Source organism: Jaculus jaculus, chromosome 9 (assembly GCF_020740685.1).
Source record: "Jaculus jaculus isolate mJacJac1 chromosome 9, mJacJac1.mat.Y.cur, whole genome shotgun sequence".
Taxonomy (NCBI): Eukaryota; Metazoa; Chordata; class Mammalia; order Rodentia; family Dipodidae; genus Jaculus; species Jaculus jaculus.
The window spans coordinates 114,865,923-114,881,641 of NC_059110.1; the positions used below are offsets into that span (position 1 = coordinate 114,865,923).

At 57.2% G+C, this 15,719-nt stretch overlaps 2 protein-coding genes across 3 annotated transcripts; both read right to left on the minus strand.

The window, feature by feature from the left end:
• Nucleotides 1–790: 790 nt before the first annotated feature.
• Plekhh3 (pleckstrin homology, MyTH4 and FERM domain containing H3) lies at nt 791–10,737 on the minus strand. 2 transcript variants are annotated; one of them, XM_045159583.1, is made up of 13 exons: nt 10,144–10,737; nt 7,701–7,756; nt 7,276–7,355; nt 6,972–7,163; nt 6,728–6,885; nt 6,499–6,619; nt 5,398–5,704; nt 4,191–4,398; nt 3,349–3,476; nt 2,931–3,063; nt 2,305–2,751; nt 1,654–1,845; nt 791–1,156 (listed from the first exon to the last, which is right to left on the minus strand). In XM_045159583.1, exons 1-13 carry the CDS (start codon nt 10,303–10,305, stop codon nt 980–982), a joined length of 2,361 nt encoding a protein of 786 aa, XP_045015518.1. In that variant the 5' UTR covers nt 10,306–10,737; the 3' UTR covers nt 791–979. The 2 variants fall into 2 exon arrangements, with proteins under 2 accessions (XP_045015518.1, XP_004655407.2); XM_004655350.2 differs by having other exon boundaries at nt 3,340–3,476.
• A 2,649-nt stretch (nt 10,738–13,386) lies between these two features.
• Ccr10 (C-C motif chemokine receptor 10) lies at nt 13,387–15,218 on the minus strand. Its single transcript, XM_004655349.2, has 2 exons — nt 15,195–15,218; nt 13,387–14,462 (listed from the first exon to the last, which is right to left on the minus strand). Exons 1-2 carry the CDS (start codon nt 15,216–15,218, stop codon nt 13,395–13,397), a joined length of 1,092 nt encoding a protein of 363 aa, XP_004655406.1. The 3' UTR covers nt 13,387–13,394.
• Between the last annotated feature and the right edge of the window lie 501 nt (nt 15,219–15,719).

Sequence of the window (15,719 nt, forward strand, 5' to 3'; positions counted from 1 at the left end):
CAGGCTGTCTAATTGGGAGGTTGCCTCTTCTCTCAGAATTACTGAGAGTTCCTGATATCTGCTGTCTCCTCAGTTCCTGAGATCCTGCCTTCAGGTGTGCCAAGTTGCCTCAGCCTTCTTCAGAGAGGCAAAGAAACTCAGGGTCTAAGGAAAAAGAGCCCGTTGCGTGGTGAGGTCAGAAAAGTTGGGACTTTGGATTCCCTTTGCTCAGGACCATTGGGGCTTCAGGAACTCAGCTCCACTTAGCCCAACCTGCTAGGAAGAGAACTTGGGAGGAGGCCTGAGCACATCTTGTTATTTTTACGTGCCAGAGACATTCTTGGGTTTTGCACACTGTGCGCCCCCCTCACCCAACCATCTCTCCGTTCCAGTCCCAAAGCCGTGGGTAACTAAACTGGGCCCAGAAGCTGAACATCAAGGTAGGAACTGGGGAGTGCCAGTTCTGATGACTCATAGCCCTCGGGCCTCAGGCATGATAGGCGGCCATCCCTACAACAGTCAGTGGAGAAGACAGAGTGAGTAATTGCCAGCTTCTACTATTGCCTTGGGTGCCTGCCCCACCCACCATCCTATTGCAGCATACTGGTCAGGAGGAGGTTAAATCCAGAAGGTCAAGAAGGGTGGAGTTCTGTGGTATCCACACACTCCCCTCAGTGCCCAGTGTGTGGGCGTCCCCAGGGGCGGAGCTCTGAGCTGTGGAGTTCCAACTTATCCCACTGACAACACTCCCACAGGAAGGGTTTGTGTAAATAAGATTTTTTTCTCTTTTTTTTCTTCTTTTTTTTTTTTTTTTGTTTTTTGCTTCTGTTCTACAAATAAATTAAGAAACAAACTAGAAAACTGTCCACGCCCATTGCAGTCCTTGGGTGTGGGTATACCCTGTCCCTGCAGGGCCAAAAGGGTCCATGGTTTCCTCAAGTCTCGGAGCAGTCCTGGCCCAGGCTGGAGGCAGGAAAGAAGTCGTGACCTCTTGGCAGGCTCAGTCCTGCAGCTGCCCCAAGCAGCCGCACTGTCCCTGGGGCTCGTCCAGGTCTTGGTGCTGGCCGGGAGGGGAGGTGCCTGGCAGGTCTTGGCATGGAGGAACAGAGCTGCTGCAGGGCCTCTCTGGGGAGGGGTTGGCCAAGTAGGCATTCACCAGCTGCATGATCTCTTCCACCTACGAGAGTGCAGAGGGCAGTGCGACAGGGGCCACTGGGTTCTCCTCATTTTTTTCCCCCTCCTCCATCCAGGCTTCAGTTTCTCTACAGGGTTCTGCATGCGCTTCTGGTCCTAACAACTTTTCCTGCCTTATCCTCTTCCACTCATTGTGCGCCAGGCATTCTCCCTTCATTCTGCTCCCCTAACATTTGCAGTTCCCACTATCTCTACCTGTGTCCCGGATCTTCCTAAATGTCACCCTCTTTAGAGAATCCCTTGACTGTCCCGGTGCTGTGGGCCCCTCCAGTTAATTCCTGTCACATTACTCTTTCCTTTGTAGCCTTTATCTCTCTTAGTCTTTGAGTCTTTGTTTATGGTCTGACTTCCTCCACTCTGATGTTAGCTCCCTAGGTTTCTCTCTGACCATGTCTGGTTCCCTACTGTCTACTGCTAGACCTGCCTATGTTTCTTGACTTCTATTTTTCCCTTCTTCCCACCACCCTTCTTCTTACCCACCTGGGGACTCTGCAGGAGGAGCTGGCTTTCGCCCACCCTCAGTGCCAGGGTATGGGGTCCTATTAACTGGCAGGCGGCCACATGGCCATAGCTGACACTGTGGATGGGCTCTGTCTCACCAGGCCTGGAGAGGGACATGGCCTTGGCTCCCAGGCCCAGGCATAGCTTCTGTGGAGCACCTCCACCAGGCTCCTGTGGACAGAGCAGCAAAGTTAGGGTTGAAGGAGGGGACCCCCCCCCCTACAGCATCAATTTTTTTTTTTGAGGTAGGGTCTCGCTCTAGTCCAGGCTGACCTGGAATTCACTATGTAGTCTCAGGCTGGCCTCGAACTCACAGCGATCTTCCTACCTCATCCTCTTAAGTGCTGGGATTAAAGGTGTGTGCCACCTCACCAGGCAGCATCAATTTTTGGTAGGGGGAGATGGCTGTGAGTAGGAAGCTTTCTGATGCCCCTGTGAGTCACAGCACTTGGGCCCAGGCTCCAAGAGGGGGAGGCCCCAAGGGCTGGTGATTCTTGGGATTTGAGATGGGCAACTGTATTGGAGGAGGTGATCCTCAATTGTGTGGGTGTGGGTCGGGGGTTGCTGTGGCTCTGGTGCGAAGGTGTGGGGCTCGGGCCGCCAGAGTCCCTTCTCCCTTCTCCCCCTCACCGTGCTCAGCTCCAGAACGTCATACCGAGCAGCTCCGAACCCGGGACACTGCGCCGCCAGAGCCAGGTAGGTAGCCATGGCCTCAGCTCTGCCCATGCCCCGCAGCCGCTTCCAGCCGCCCAGCACCGCAGCCGCCGCCGTGCCACCTCCCGCTTCTTCGTGGGGTGCGCTTCCCGCCAAGCCTCCACGCCGGGACGCACGCTCCGCCCGCCTCTTGGCCAAGCCGGGACTCCAGAGCGCCCCAGCCAGCAGGGCGGTGGAGGCGGGCGGCCTGGGCGCAGGGTGAGCCGGGGGTTCCCGCGGGGGCGGCGGCAGCAGGCGGTCCAGGCGGGGCAGGGGCGCGCGCGGGGAGAAGTCCCGGTGCAGACTCTGCAGGCGCAGCGCCGCCAGGGCGCGCAGCGTGTCGTCGGGCGGGGGCGGCCGGCCTCGCAGGAGCAGAGCGTGGGCCTGCCGGGGAGGGGGTCTGCGTTAGCGAGGGAGGCGACACGGGACAGTGGGACAGTCACCTCTCGGAGCATATGGAATCTGAGGTCTGGATTGGGGAGAAGTGAGGGGGGGGGGAAGTCTCGGATTAGATGAGATAGCCCGGGGTAAACGGGGGAGGGGGAAGGGAAGGAGGTCCTCACCTGCTCAAAGAGGAAAGGCAATTCGTGACTATCTGGGGACAGCCCCTCAGGGTGCAGAGGTCCGTGAAGACGAAGACACAGTCTCCATCCGGAGTCCGATGAGTCCTCCGGCCCGGCTTCTTCGGAGGCCAGACTGCAGAAGAAAAGGATGAGATGTCACAGAGCCTCCAGGGCCATAGCATGAGATGGGCGGGGCACGTGTGTGGGGAGGGGGTGGGGGGACAGGGGTGTCCACGTGCCTGGGGGGCGGGGCCCTGGCCTGGACAGCCTTGAAGCTAGAATGCACACCGTAGGGTTCTGTCCATGAGCCAGCGAAGCCATGGCAAGCCTCCGTAAACCTTTTGCTTAGTGATTGACCGAAGCTAAGTAGATGGGCTAAGATGGAGCAGGGCTGGGGCTGGACATTTACTTCTCAAACCTGGTGAGCACGTCGGCTACGAGGGTCCCCCCAGCCAAGGCCCGCTCCTGGGTCCCTCTCTGCTCGTACAGTGCGAATGCATTCCGGCTCCGGGCCAAACCCAGACGTCCCACCAGCTCCCGAGCCACCTACTCGCGAGAGGGGAAAAAAAAAGGATCGAGGGGAAAAAAAGGATCGGTCAGGAGAGATGGCTTAGCGGTTAAGGCGTTTGCCTGTAAAGCCAAAGGATCCCGATTCAATTCTCTAGGATCCACATAAGGGGGTGCATGTGTCTGGAATTAGTTTGCAGTGGCTGGAGGCCCTGGTGTGCTCATTCTGTCCTTTTTCTCTCTGCCTCTTTCTCTAAAATAAATAAATAAATAAATAAATAAATAATAAATATTCTATATATATATTATATTAGATATATTTAAATATATATTTTATATATTTAAATATTTTTAAAATATTTTTAAATATATTTAAATATATTTATTTTATATATATATTTAAAAGATCGTTTAGGCTGGGTGTGGTGGCGCACGCCTTTAATTCCAGCACTCGGGAGGCAGAAGTAGGAGGATTGCAGTGAGTTCGAGGCCACCCTGAGACTCCATAGTGAATTCAGGTCAGCCTGAGCTAGAGTGAGACCCTACCTCGAAAAACCAAAAATGAATAAATAAAGATCGTTTTGGATTCTGAAAAGATCTAATACAGCTGTCGGGGTGTCTCTTCCTCTGGTCACTACCATGCACTCTTTTACCCAGGGAAGGAATCTGAGATTTGGGGCAAACCTAATGTCAGGAACCTGGAGAGCCGGGCATTGGGGTCAGGGGAGTTGGTGTTCTTTTGTCTGGCCTCACCTCTCCAGCTGTGGTGTGTGAGTCGATGGCCACCGGACAGGCGCCAGCTCCGGGGCAATGCACAGTGCACAGCAGCTCCTGCCTGCGGCTCAGCGCGGAAATCTCTGCCAACGATGGCACCAGCTCTCGTCCGCGCGTCCGGCCCAGCGCTTTCCGGATGAAGCGCGCGTACTCTGCCAGTTCGGAGTCCGGGAGTGCCTGCTCCGTCCTGAGTCAAAAAGAATCCAAGGACCGATACTCCAAGAGCGCTCGCTCTCTCCCTCTCTCCCCCACCCCACCTTCTTTTACTGTAGATTATTTCATGTGGTCAGAGCCAGAAACATAGAGCTCAGTGGTGTAGAGCACGTAAGTATGCTGGAGGGCTTGGGCTCAATTCCCCAGCCTGGAAACGGCAATGATCTCATTTGGTCAGTTTCCTCCCCTCCAATTCGAGTTCTTTGAGGGCAGCCTACACGTATCTCCAGTACTTTGCAAGGATCTGAATTACTGAGTTTTCTGTCAGCTCTCACAATTATCCTTCCCACTTCTGACTTCTTGGTGATCTAGCGATCTTGCCAAACCCTTTGCTAAAATCCGAAATTGAGCCACATTACTATCCTTTCCCTAAACCCTGTCTTTAAAAAAATTCCTGCCAGGTGTGGTGGCACATGCCTTTAATCCCAGTCCTTGGGAGGCAGAGGTAAGAGGATCACCGTGAGCTCGAGGCCACCCTGAGACTATAAAGTGAATTCCAGGTCAGTCTGTGCTAGAGTAAGATCCTAACTGGAAAAACAAAAACAAAACAAACAAACAAAAAACAGGGCTGGAGGGATGGCTTAGCCGTTAGGGCACTTGCCTGTGAAGCCTGAGGACCCAGATTCGATTATCCAGGTCCCATAAAAGCCAGATGGTAGCACATGCATCTGGAGTTCGTTTACAGTGGCTAGAGGCCCTGGTGTGCCCATTCTCTCTCTAATAAATAAATAATAATTTTTTTTAAATCTCTCTACGCAAAGGGCAGTCCCTTATTAGAATTCATCTGGTCACAAGTGGGATATGATCTTGTAATTCCCATAAAGGCATTGGATATATTATTAGCACCAGATTTGACTTTGGGAAAGTTTCTCTTCATCTCTGGATCTCTGTTCTTCATTTGCCAAACCCTTTGTTAAGATCTGCCCTTCGCCTTCCAGTCCTGTAGACCCTTGGCTGAAGCTACCTCTCTCACCTCTCCAAATGTCCCAGCAGGTGTCCTCGAACAGCTCCACCGGGCCTGAAGGTGCAGCTCATGCAAGTGAGGAGCTGCCAGTACCGCAGGGCCGCAGGGTCTTCAGCAGCAGGGAGCCCAGGGGGACCCGAAGGGCCAGAGGTCTGCTTAGCTAGTTGCAGGAAGAGCTCATCCCGGAGTGCAGGCAGGTCTCCGCAGGTTTGGAGCACACCCTGCATCAGGGGCCCAGGCCGCTGCGCCCCCTCCAGTGCCTGCAGTGCCAGGAACAGCCTAACCGCCTCCTCTCGTAAGGGTGCATAGCCTGGGCCTGTGGGAGGGTGGGGGCGGAGGGATGGTTTGGAGAAGGGACACAGTGCTGCGTCCTGGGAAGAAGGCATGAACCAGAGGAAGGTGGGAGGTTGTATAAGGACAGGGAGAGGGTGGCAAGGGAGGGAAGGGACGAATGACAGGAAGAGTGAAGGGAAAGGAATGGTCCCATCGGGCAAAACGCTCAACCCTTGCCTCCCAGGAATCCCCTCTCCCTATCCTGCTAGACGTTTGGTCAGTAAAGAAGAGAGTAAGACTCAATAAAGGATGTAGATTCAAACTACAGATTCTCTTACTGCGTACTGACAGCCAACACTATAGCAAATAAATAAATTGATTAATTAAAAATAAAGGCTGGTCTGGGCATCCAGGGGTCTTCTGTCTCCCATTGAGCTCTAGCCGTAGGAGAAGTAGAGCTGGATAAGGACAGCACGTTGCCACAAGTGGTGGCTTTTCCACCATGTATCAAGGTAATATGACCTGGTCTCAAGAGTGTAATGAAAATGAGAGGAGAGAGTGCACTCTATTGCGGGGCCATCAGTGATCAGCTGAGACCTTTAGAGGTGGCGGGATGGGGGGGGGTAGGAAGGGGGGAGGGGAAGGCTGTTTTCCTGTGTCCCTCTCCACCCTAGGGCAACTCCCATGTTCATCTACACCCTTCGAAAAGTCAGGACACGGGAAAATCCCTGGGGACTCTCAGGTCCATGCTAGTTTACAGCACTGCGATCCTAGGCTTCAGATCCACCCGATCTCACCCCACTGCACCCGAGAGACTGGGGCCTACGGTCTACTCACCTGGAGCACTGACTCCATAGGGCAGGGGCAGGAGTGGGGCGTACAAGGCACCACTGGTGTGCCTCAGGATCGGGTTCCGCCTGTAGATGAGGGCCACCGCCTCTGGGTCCCCACAGCTCTCCTAGAGGTCAGGGAGAGAGCGGTCATGATGGAGGAAGGGAGCTCTCATTGAGCCCATAAAGCTTTTAGGCCCGCCACCCTCCTGGTTCTCGCTGGAGACTTTTCTCACCTGTATGTCCCTGAGCAGTAGTTGAGTGGGGGTCTCCAGTGGAGCCTTGGAGGCGATCACTTCACGCAGTGCCGCCCCCCAGCGCTCGGCCTCTGCCTGGCGAGGAGAGCAGAGCCGCATGCTGTGTTTCCGGCCAGACACAGTCACCGACCACAGACCTGGTGGAAACAGAGGCCGTGGAAGGCAATCGGGGATGGAGAAGGCCCCAGCCCGGGAGGTTGGACGTCTCCCAAGAGGGTCTCACCGGTCTCCTTGGGCCTGCGCTCCGGGCCAGTTACCGAGCACAGGCTCGTGAGCACCAGGCTCCCGAGGCGCCTGGCCCCCTTCCCGCTGCTGCTGAACTGATCCAGAGAGTCTCTCGTGAGCACGAACCAGGCACGTCGAGGGGGCAGCCATGGTCGCGCCCCTCCTCCGCGAGGCTCGCGGTACAGCCAACCTGGGAGAAGACAGGAGGAAGGGAGACTTAACAGGTGGAGGGATGGTTTGGAGAAAGAACGTGGAGGAGAGGTGGGATTGGGCACCTCCAGATTGTGCGCAGGGATCCCCACCTTTCACAATGACGTCGGGGTCGTCCTCAGGCAACCCTTTTTCTGGGATGAGGCTCCAGGTCTCTTCCCAGCTCTGCAGCCTGGGCCAGAGAAGAAAAGTTGGGCGAAGCTGCTGGGCCTCCACTCTGCCTCCAGGGGGCTCCTTAGTAGGGGCTCCCCGGACTGCCAGGGGTGCCTGCTCCCAAGCTGGGCACACATCCTCCAGACTGTGGGAACCGCGGGGCCGTTCTGACCTTGCACCAGAAATAGCCAGGACCCCCCCCCCTTCCTCCCCGCGCCCCCGGCTGGACCGCCCCCCCCGGGACCCCAGCCAAACCACAGCGTCCGGCGGCACAGGGCCTCTCCCTTATTGCACAACCCCGCGAACGAAGATGGCAAAGATGGGGGTCCTGGGAACTGGCTGGGATGGCAGAGTCGAAACTCACCTGTCTGTGACCTGCCCGCTCCTCGCTGGCTGAGTCAGTGTCACGTCCAGGGGACCCTGGAGAGATGGGCAGGGAAACCCAGCTTAGAAACCCAGGCAACACCTAGGGCAGCATGCACCTAGGACAGCGCAGATCAATCAGGGGACCGAAGAAGCAGCTCAGAAGTTGGGGTCCTGACTACGCGGTGAAAAACCAGGGTTGCTCTGGAATGAATCTCCCCTCCTACGGGTCTCTATGGCACACACAACGTAGCTGCAGCCTAAGAAATTAAGAAATCGAAGCTCTCAGACTTGTCTCCTTTACCCTTTGGAAACGCACCGACGGGTGGGGTAGGGGGAAGGAATACAGGGCACGAAGTCAGACCTGGCTTCCAATACCAGCTGGATCACTAACGCACTACAGGACTTTGCCCAACTCCCCTCCCGTCTCCTGGCTTGAGTTTCCCCATCTTAGAAACTGGAGCGGTAACCAGGTCTTCTCCTCATTCTCCTCTCCTCTTCTTCTTCTTTTTTGGTTTTTCGAAGTAGGGTCTCACTCTAGCTCAGGCTGACCTGGAATTCATTCTCAGGGTGGCCTCAAACTCACGGAGATCCTCCTACCTTGGCCTCCCGAGGGCTGGGACTAAAGGCGTACGCCACCACGCCTAGCTACCCCCCCCCCCACTTCTTTTTTGAGGTAGGGTCTCACCCTAGCCCAAGCTGACCTGGAACTCTATAACTCCAGGCTGGCCTCAAACTCATGGCAATCCTCCTACCTCGGCCTCCCAAGTGCTGGGACTAAAAGCGTGTGCCACCACACCCAGCTTCCAAGTCCCTTCTTGATGTGGCGGTCTCCTGAGGTTTTCTTTACCCACACCCTGGCTGGCCAGGGCAGAGCACAGTGATGGATGAAGGGGAAACGGACCCTTTTCTCATAAGGCTTTCTCCAATATTTTTGTATATCCATTCTCCTTATGACAGCTCTGGGACTCCGGTGTGAGCAGACATACTACTTACTCCCTTGCGGGGGCTCTGGGAGGCCCAGCCAGGCTGAGCAGCATACACTGCGCAGGTGAGGGGTAGTTTGGGGATTTCTGCCACTCTTTTATACACAACCCACCCCAACCCTGCCCCACAACTTCAACTGTAGATAGCCTGGGGTCTAAGAGAGGCCTTAAACCCAACCAAGAGCCAAGCTAGGCAGGAACTATGCCATGGTCTTACTGCTTCCAGACTGCTAGAGCCTGGAGGTGGGGGGAGGAGGGAGACCAGGGACACCTGTCCCCAAGCTTGGAAGAGGGGGTGGAGGTGGAGCGCGAGGGAAGCCATGGCATGTTTCACGGAGCAGATCCTGTCCATGCTAAAAGTTTCGTGACACCTGGGTCCTGCATCTTCCCTAGGAGTCCACCCACCTCTCCCCCCCCCCCCATTCTTTTTGGTAAATTCTGAGCAGGACACCACCATGAGGCAGGTACTGATCACCCCTCAGACCAACTCCCCTAATCTCAGTGCCCTGCTTCCCTCCTCCTCCCCTCTATATTTATCTGCCCTCTGCCTCGCCAGGTGCTGGCGCCTGCGCTGGCGGCGGTACAGCCCGCCCCACCCGGGCACTGAGCCACCGGGTCTGCTGAGGACCCCTGGGCGGGGGATGGGAGCCTGACCGAGGGCACATAGCACACACAAGAGTTTGGTAGCCAGTGGTAAGGTAGGGGCATGAGGTAGGACTTGTTGGGAGATGGAGGTCTTCCACACCAATCGCACCTCAGTTTCCCCATGGAGAGATGTGTATGAATCCAGCAGCCAAGTGTCCTTCACCAACACCCCCCTTCCCCCAGGATTTCCCAAGAGCCTCACCAGAGAACACCGAGAGTTCTGTCCCAAGAGGCCAGATAATGAGGAGAGGTCCTCAGAGGGCCATAGTCCCCAGCTGTCTCTCCGTGGGGTTCCCGCAGCGGACCCCAGTTCTAGGAGACCTTTCCCCCCTCGCCCAGGTTCCCTGGGTGGGAGCTCCCGCATCTGGCCCCAGCGCCGATGAACTGGGAGCAGAGCGGACCCAGGCGTTCGAGCCGCCCAGCCGGCCTCGCCACATTCCTTGGCGCTGGCGGAGGCGGAAGGAGACGGGATGGGACGCGGGCCCGGCGGGGAAGGGAGAGGCAGGGCCAGGTCGGGCCACGCGTGACGCCTCCCCTGCCTCAGGGGCCCCAGCAGGTGGACAGCGCCCAGTGCGCGACGCGAGGCCCCCAGGCACATCCTGAGTAGGGTTGCTCTTGGGGTTCCCGGCGGCGCACGCGGGTGGGGGGGAGAGTTGGGGGGAAACCTCTGGTCTCCAGACTAGAATCTTTCCCCCACACTCCCAGTTCGCCAAGAGAACGGCGTTTGGCTGGAGTCTGGAGCGAGATCAGGCGTGACGGCCGGTTGTAGAGAAAGGGGACTGGACGGGGTTCCAAACCCCCCGGGGCACTTACCCTCCCGCCGCCCGCTGGACTCGGGGTCCGTAGCTCAAAGGTCTCCTCGTCCTCGTCTTCGTCCCCGTCCCCGCTAAGCTCGCCGTCCCCGTAGTCCCGGTGCAGAAGAGTGAAGCCTCGACGGCAGCAGAGAAGCCACCACAGCCCCCCGGGGAGAGGCATCCGGGCGAGCAGCCGGGGGATGGGGGCGCGGGCAGCTTCGGCCGAGCCGCGGGGGGATCCGAGAAACCGGCGGGGCTTCGACTTCCAGCAGGAGAAAGAAGAGGCGGGAGAGGTAGGAGGGGGTACAGGGAGGAGGCAATGTCCAGTATACTGGGGTGCAAGAGGATGTTAGCCAGAGCCTGCGGGGGGGGGGGGCGCTCAATGTCTGAGCCCCCGGAGGGGGTTGGGGGGGAGAGCTTCCAGGGCCGGGGGAAGGGAACAGGGAGCAATGTCCGGAGCTGGGAAGTAGTGTCCGTGGTAGTGTCCAGCCTTGTAGGGGGGCAGTGTCCGGTGCAGTGTCCGTGGTGGGCAGTTGTCCAAGCTCCAGGGAGGGTCGTGTCCGGTAGGGCGTCCGGTGGCCGGGGCCCGGGCGGCGCGCGCTGCGCTCCCTGCAGCCCCGGGACTGGCGCGCTGGGGGCGGGAGCACAGCTCCGGGGACCCCGCCTCCCGTGTCTCCCCCCCCACCTCCACCCCAGACACCCCCCTCCCTCCCCAAGTCCTCCGCCTTCTCTTTTCTCTCCTCCCTTCTTTACAGGGCAGGGTCCACGTTTCGTCACAGCCTCTTCCGCCCAATCGCTGGGCCTGGCGCTGGGCGCCGTCACCAATCACACGCAGGAAACCGCGGCGGGTTGCATCATGTGCCTCTGGCCGGGTGACAGCCGGGAGGGAGGGGGAGCCGTGAGAGGGTGGCCACACCCCAGCCTCTGAGGTCGGACGCGGGGTGCCGGTGACGTCACGGAAGCCCGCCTTCGGGCTCTGCTTTTAACTCTTGGCTCACCAACCAGAAAATTTTAAAAAATTAAATTATTCTTTTTTTTTTTTTAATCCCTTTGAGCAGGCGCTCTGGAGATGGAAGTGTGGCATGAGGCTGGAGGAGGAGAGCCCAGCTGCTGCCCGGGGAGTCTCCTGTCATATCTCGAGGTCCCCCGAGGAAAGGACCGAACCCTCGTCGCCGCGAGGACGCCCGTACCTGCGCGCGACACTCAGCCCCTCCACCTCTGGGGAGTTACGGGGTCCGGTAGGGACGCCAGGAAATGTCAGACCCAGTCTGGAAATAAAAATCGAATTTTTGGTGTACCCAACTGGACCGGGGAGAGTGGCCGAGCATTCCAGCGAATTCTGTGATTGCCACACAGAGTGTAGGGGGTTTAGGGATTGCGAGGACAGCTGGGGGAGGGGGGGTCCCTTCAGGGCAATGCTCTACAATGCTGGGCGACAAGGGGTTAACCAAGGCGACAGGCACGTAGGGCGGGGCCGGGGCCACCTCCGGAGACCGCGGGCGCGCGCACGCGCGGTGCTGACTCAGCGGCGATTCCCGCGGTCACTGGTGGAGAGGGTTCCAGGTCGTCTCCCGAGGGCTGGCGTGCAGCATCCTCTGAGGATCGGCCGCTGCTTCCGGGCCTTCCCTGGATCCTGGCCCCTAGAGGCCCGAGCTTTAGGTCTCTGGCTCCCAGAGGCCCTTTGGAAGGACGACCAACCCGGGCTGGGCGGGGCGGGACGGGGCGAGGACTTCAGACCAGCGCCTCCCCGGAGACTTCATCTGCACACCACGCCCTTCTCACCCCTAGACTCCAGACTGGAGCGGTGGGTCCGGCTCCGCGGACCGGATGTTAAACTGGGAGCACTGTTGCACGTGAGCAGCACCCTGGCTGTGACTACGCGAAACAAAGACCAGGAATTAGTGCACACCCTCTCTAGAGAATGCTGACGGTACCTGCGCTCCGGGTGAGAGGGGCCTTCAAGAGGTTCCCTAGGACTAGAGACGTCACGGTCATAAGCTCCTTTTTGAATCGTAGGCCCAGGTCTGTGGGAAAGTGCTTTCTGTTATCTAACCTACCTCTTTCCTGGGCAAGCGCAACCCATTTCCTCCACTCTCACCCCCAGGGAAAATTGAGAACAGCAAGACCTCCGTCACCAATTCTTCATGGCAATAAGAAAAGTGTCTTGAAAATTTGCAAGTTGCAATTCGCTCCTTGGGGTTTCCCAGGCTTAAAAAAAAAAAAAAAGACAGGGGCTGGAGAGATGGCTTAATGGTTAAGGCATTTGCCTGTGAAGCCAAAGGAACCAGGTTCAATTCCCCAGGCCCCACATAAGCCAGATGCACAAGGGGTACATGCGTCTGGAGTTCATTTACAGTGGCTGGAGGCCCTGGTGTGCCCATTCTCTCTGTCTGTCTCTCTTCTTTCTCTCTCTGCTTGCAAATAAATAAATAAAAGTTATATTTTTAAAAAGATAGAAAAAAACCCACTCCGACTCATTTCTTTCTTTTTGACAGGATTCTGGCTTGTAGCTCAGGCTGGTCTTGAACTCCTTTCAGCCTCTGGCATCTCAGGTTACAGGCATCTGACACCACACTAGCAAACTCAATTCTTTCCTCTTTTTTTTTTTCTTTTTATCACAGAATTTCAGAAAAAAATTGTGATCATGTAATCCAAACGCCCATCCCCAAAAAGGAATCTCCTGCCTCCCCCTCTCCCCATCCTAACCCTGGACCAGACCGCTACACACAGACCCAGATAGCTTCAGCTCACACATTCCAGTGGCGAGGACCTGGGTACTAGCTAAGGTAGCCATTACTGGATAGCGCTAGGGTTGTTAGAAAGCCCTTTCTTACTCTAGCTCCAGAGGAACCCCCGCCCCTCCTGGCCTGGCAGCTTTCCCATCTCACCTCGGTTGGCAGAGACCAAGTGAAGGCAGAGGGGAGTGTCCGGGCCCAAAGCTTTAACCGACTCAGCACCCCACCCCCCAGCGCCTCCCACTAAGGCCCAAGCACAGGAGTGGGGGTGGGGGGACGTAACCCACTGTCCCTGCCTGGCTATACAAATCGCGTCCAAGTCGGTGATTCAAAAATAGTAACAGTAGTTGGGTTGCATCTCATTTGCATGTTATCAATTTAATGAGGAGCAGAAGCAATCCCTTTAGGCCTTTACTTCTTTCTCAGCGTTCCCCTCCAACCCCCAGCCCACTACTCTTCTTTCTCACTCCCTTCCCTAGAATCATTTCCTTAGCCCCCCCCCCCCCCCACCAAGCCCTGCTCTGGATTCGTAGTCCTAGTCCCAGGAGAGACTGCGGGTCGTCTCCGTCGGGCCCGAGCAGGAAGAAAGGCGGGGCCGGCGGCGGGGACAGCGGCCGCGAGGGTTGGGCCTTGGGCTGCAGCCCCCACCTCGCAGCAATCTCCGCAGGTCCTGGCGGAATCTCAGGCCCAGGAAGGCGTACAGCACGGGATTGAGGCTGCAGCGGGCCAGGGCCAAGCCGCCGGTGACCAGCAGTGCCAGATCTTTGCGTTTGCTGGCAGGGCAGCTCCGCTCTCGGGCTGCCAGGAGATCGGCGGTGTCCAGCAGCAGGGTGAGGCTGTAGGGTAACTGCAGCACCACGAAGGCCGCCACCAGAGCCACCACCACGCGCAGCGCGCGCCGCCGCTCGGGCCCCCTGGCGGCCAGCAGCGTGCGGCCCAGGAGCGCATAGCAGGCTGCCATGACTCCCAGGGGCAGCGCGAAGCCCAGGACCACCTGCGCCACGGCGCTGGCCCCCTTCACCGTTTGCGTGAGGCCTTCGGGGAAGACGAGGCGACATCGGCGCTGGCCTTCTCGATGCCCATCCCGGCTGAAGAGGAGCGCAGGTAGTGCCAGGAGCAGGGACAACAGCCACACGAAGACTGAGACCAAGTGTGCACGGCCAGGGGTGGAAGGTCGCTGTCCGGTTGGCAGAGCCCGGGTGATGGCCACGTAGCGGTCAGCGCTGATACAGGCCAGGAAGAGGAAGCCGGCGTGGAACGAGGCCGAGTAGAGGCCCGAGATAGTGCGGCAGGTGGCACTTCCTAGACTCCAGCCCTGAAGTGCCCCCGCTGCGGCAAAGGGCAGTGTCAGGGCCAATAGGAGGTCGGCCAGGGCCAGCTGGAGCAGGTGAGCGGAGGTGGACGAGCGGGCAGTGCGCCGGGCTGTCAGATGGGTGGTCAGGACCAGGCCGTTGCCCGCCAGACCCAGCACAGCTACGGTCATAGAGACACTAGGTTGGAAGACCCTACTGAAAGCCTGGACATCTGCCTTGTAGCAGAGCTCTGGCAATGGCTCAGCCGAATATGCCTCCTCCTCATCCCCGGAGTAGGTGTCCCAGAAAACCTGGGGGCGTCAAAACGAAAGGAGGCACCATATAAGAGACATCTTCCTACACTATTCTCTTCCCTAATGCCTTTCACGCTGGGAGCCCTGATGTGCCCTGGGACAGCTACACCCAGAGGCTACAGAAACTCCTCCAGACTCTTCCTAACACGCCCTGAAAAGGCAGTGGTTTCTCTTACATTCCCCCTGGCTCTGATTCCAGTTTGCCCTGTGACCTTGAGCAAAACCACTTGCTCTCTGGGTACCTCAACTATTTAATATGTTAGGCTGAGACTAGAAGTCCTCTGCAGCTCACCTGGCAAGATTTGCAACGAGGACTGTTTAAAATGTGGGGAGAGGAGTGATAGACAATGGAAGCATCTGGCTGTTCATAAACCAAGCGTTTATATTATTAATAAATCTTTTTTAAAAAAAATCTTGGCGCCTCTTTTCCCTTTGCAGCGCCCTCTCCTGGAAGGACGGTCAAGCGCAGGCTTTCACAGACTTGGACCCTGCACTTCAAGCTTGGTCAGCAGAGGTTTCTGACTCCTTTTCCTTCTCTACTGATCACCCCAACTCTAGCTTCAGCCCAGACACACTGAAACACTCGTGCCAAGGGGCTCTCAAACAGGCTCTTGCGCTCCTTGGCAAGTCATAGGCTGGCTGAGGCCTGTGGTCAGGTGGGGAATCCCATCGTCCCTTTCCCTTCCCACCCTCTGTAACCCTTCTCCCCCTCCCTGCCTCCGCTCCCACCTGCTCTGTGGGCTCCGTCCCCATCTCTGGCTACAAAGGTTTCCGAGGTATAGCCAGCCACAGGGGGCAGAAGTTAAATAACTAATGGCACAGGAAGGAAGGGGCGTGGAGAGGCACCAAAAGGGCGGTGGAGATTAGGGTCTGTGGGTTCACCTTCCCATGTACCTTGCCTGAAGGATTTCGCTGCCAATGGAAAAACCAATGGCTGTGTGATCTTGAACAAGTTTCCTCCCCTCTCTGAGCCTCAGATTTTAAATTTGCAAAGTGAACTAAGGTGAAAATACCAAATTCATACTGTTAGGGAGGTTCCCAGCTGTGAGCCAGCACCATGTATGCCTTTAGAAAATATTATTTATTTAAATTTGACCTTCATCGCATCCCTAGGCAGCCCTTCCCCTCTTCCCTTTTCTTGGGTTTTTCAGGACCTGCCTGGCTCTGGCCTCCTTTTTGCCACCCTGCGGCCCCAGATCCTTCCAACCTGGGGTTACTTGTGGGTATTTCCCGGTGGCTAGAAGTTCTCTACCC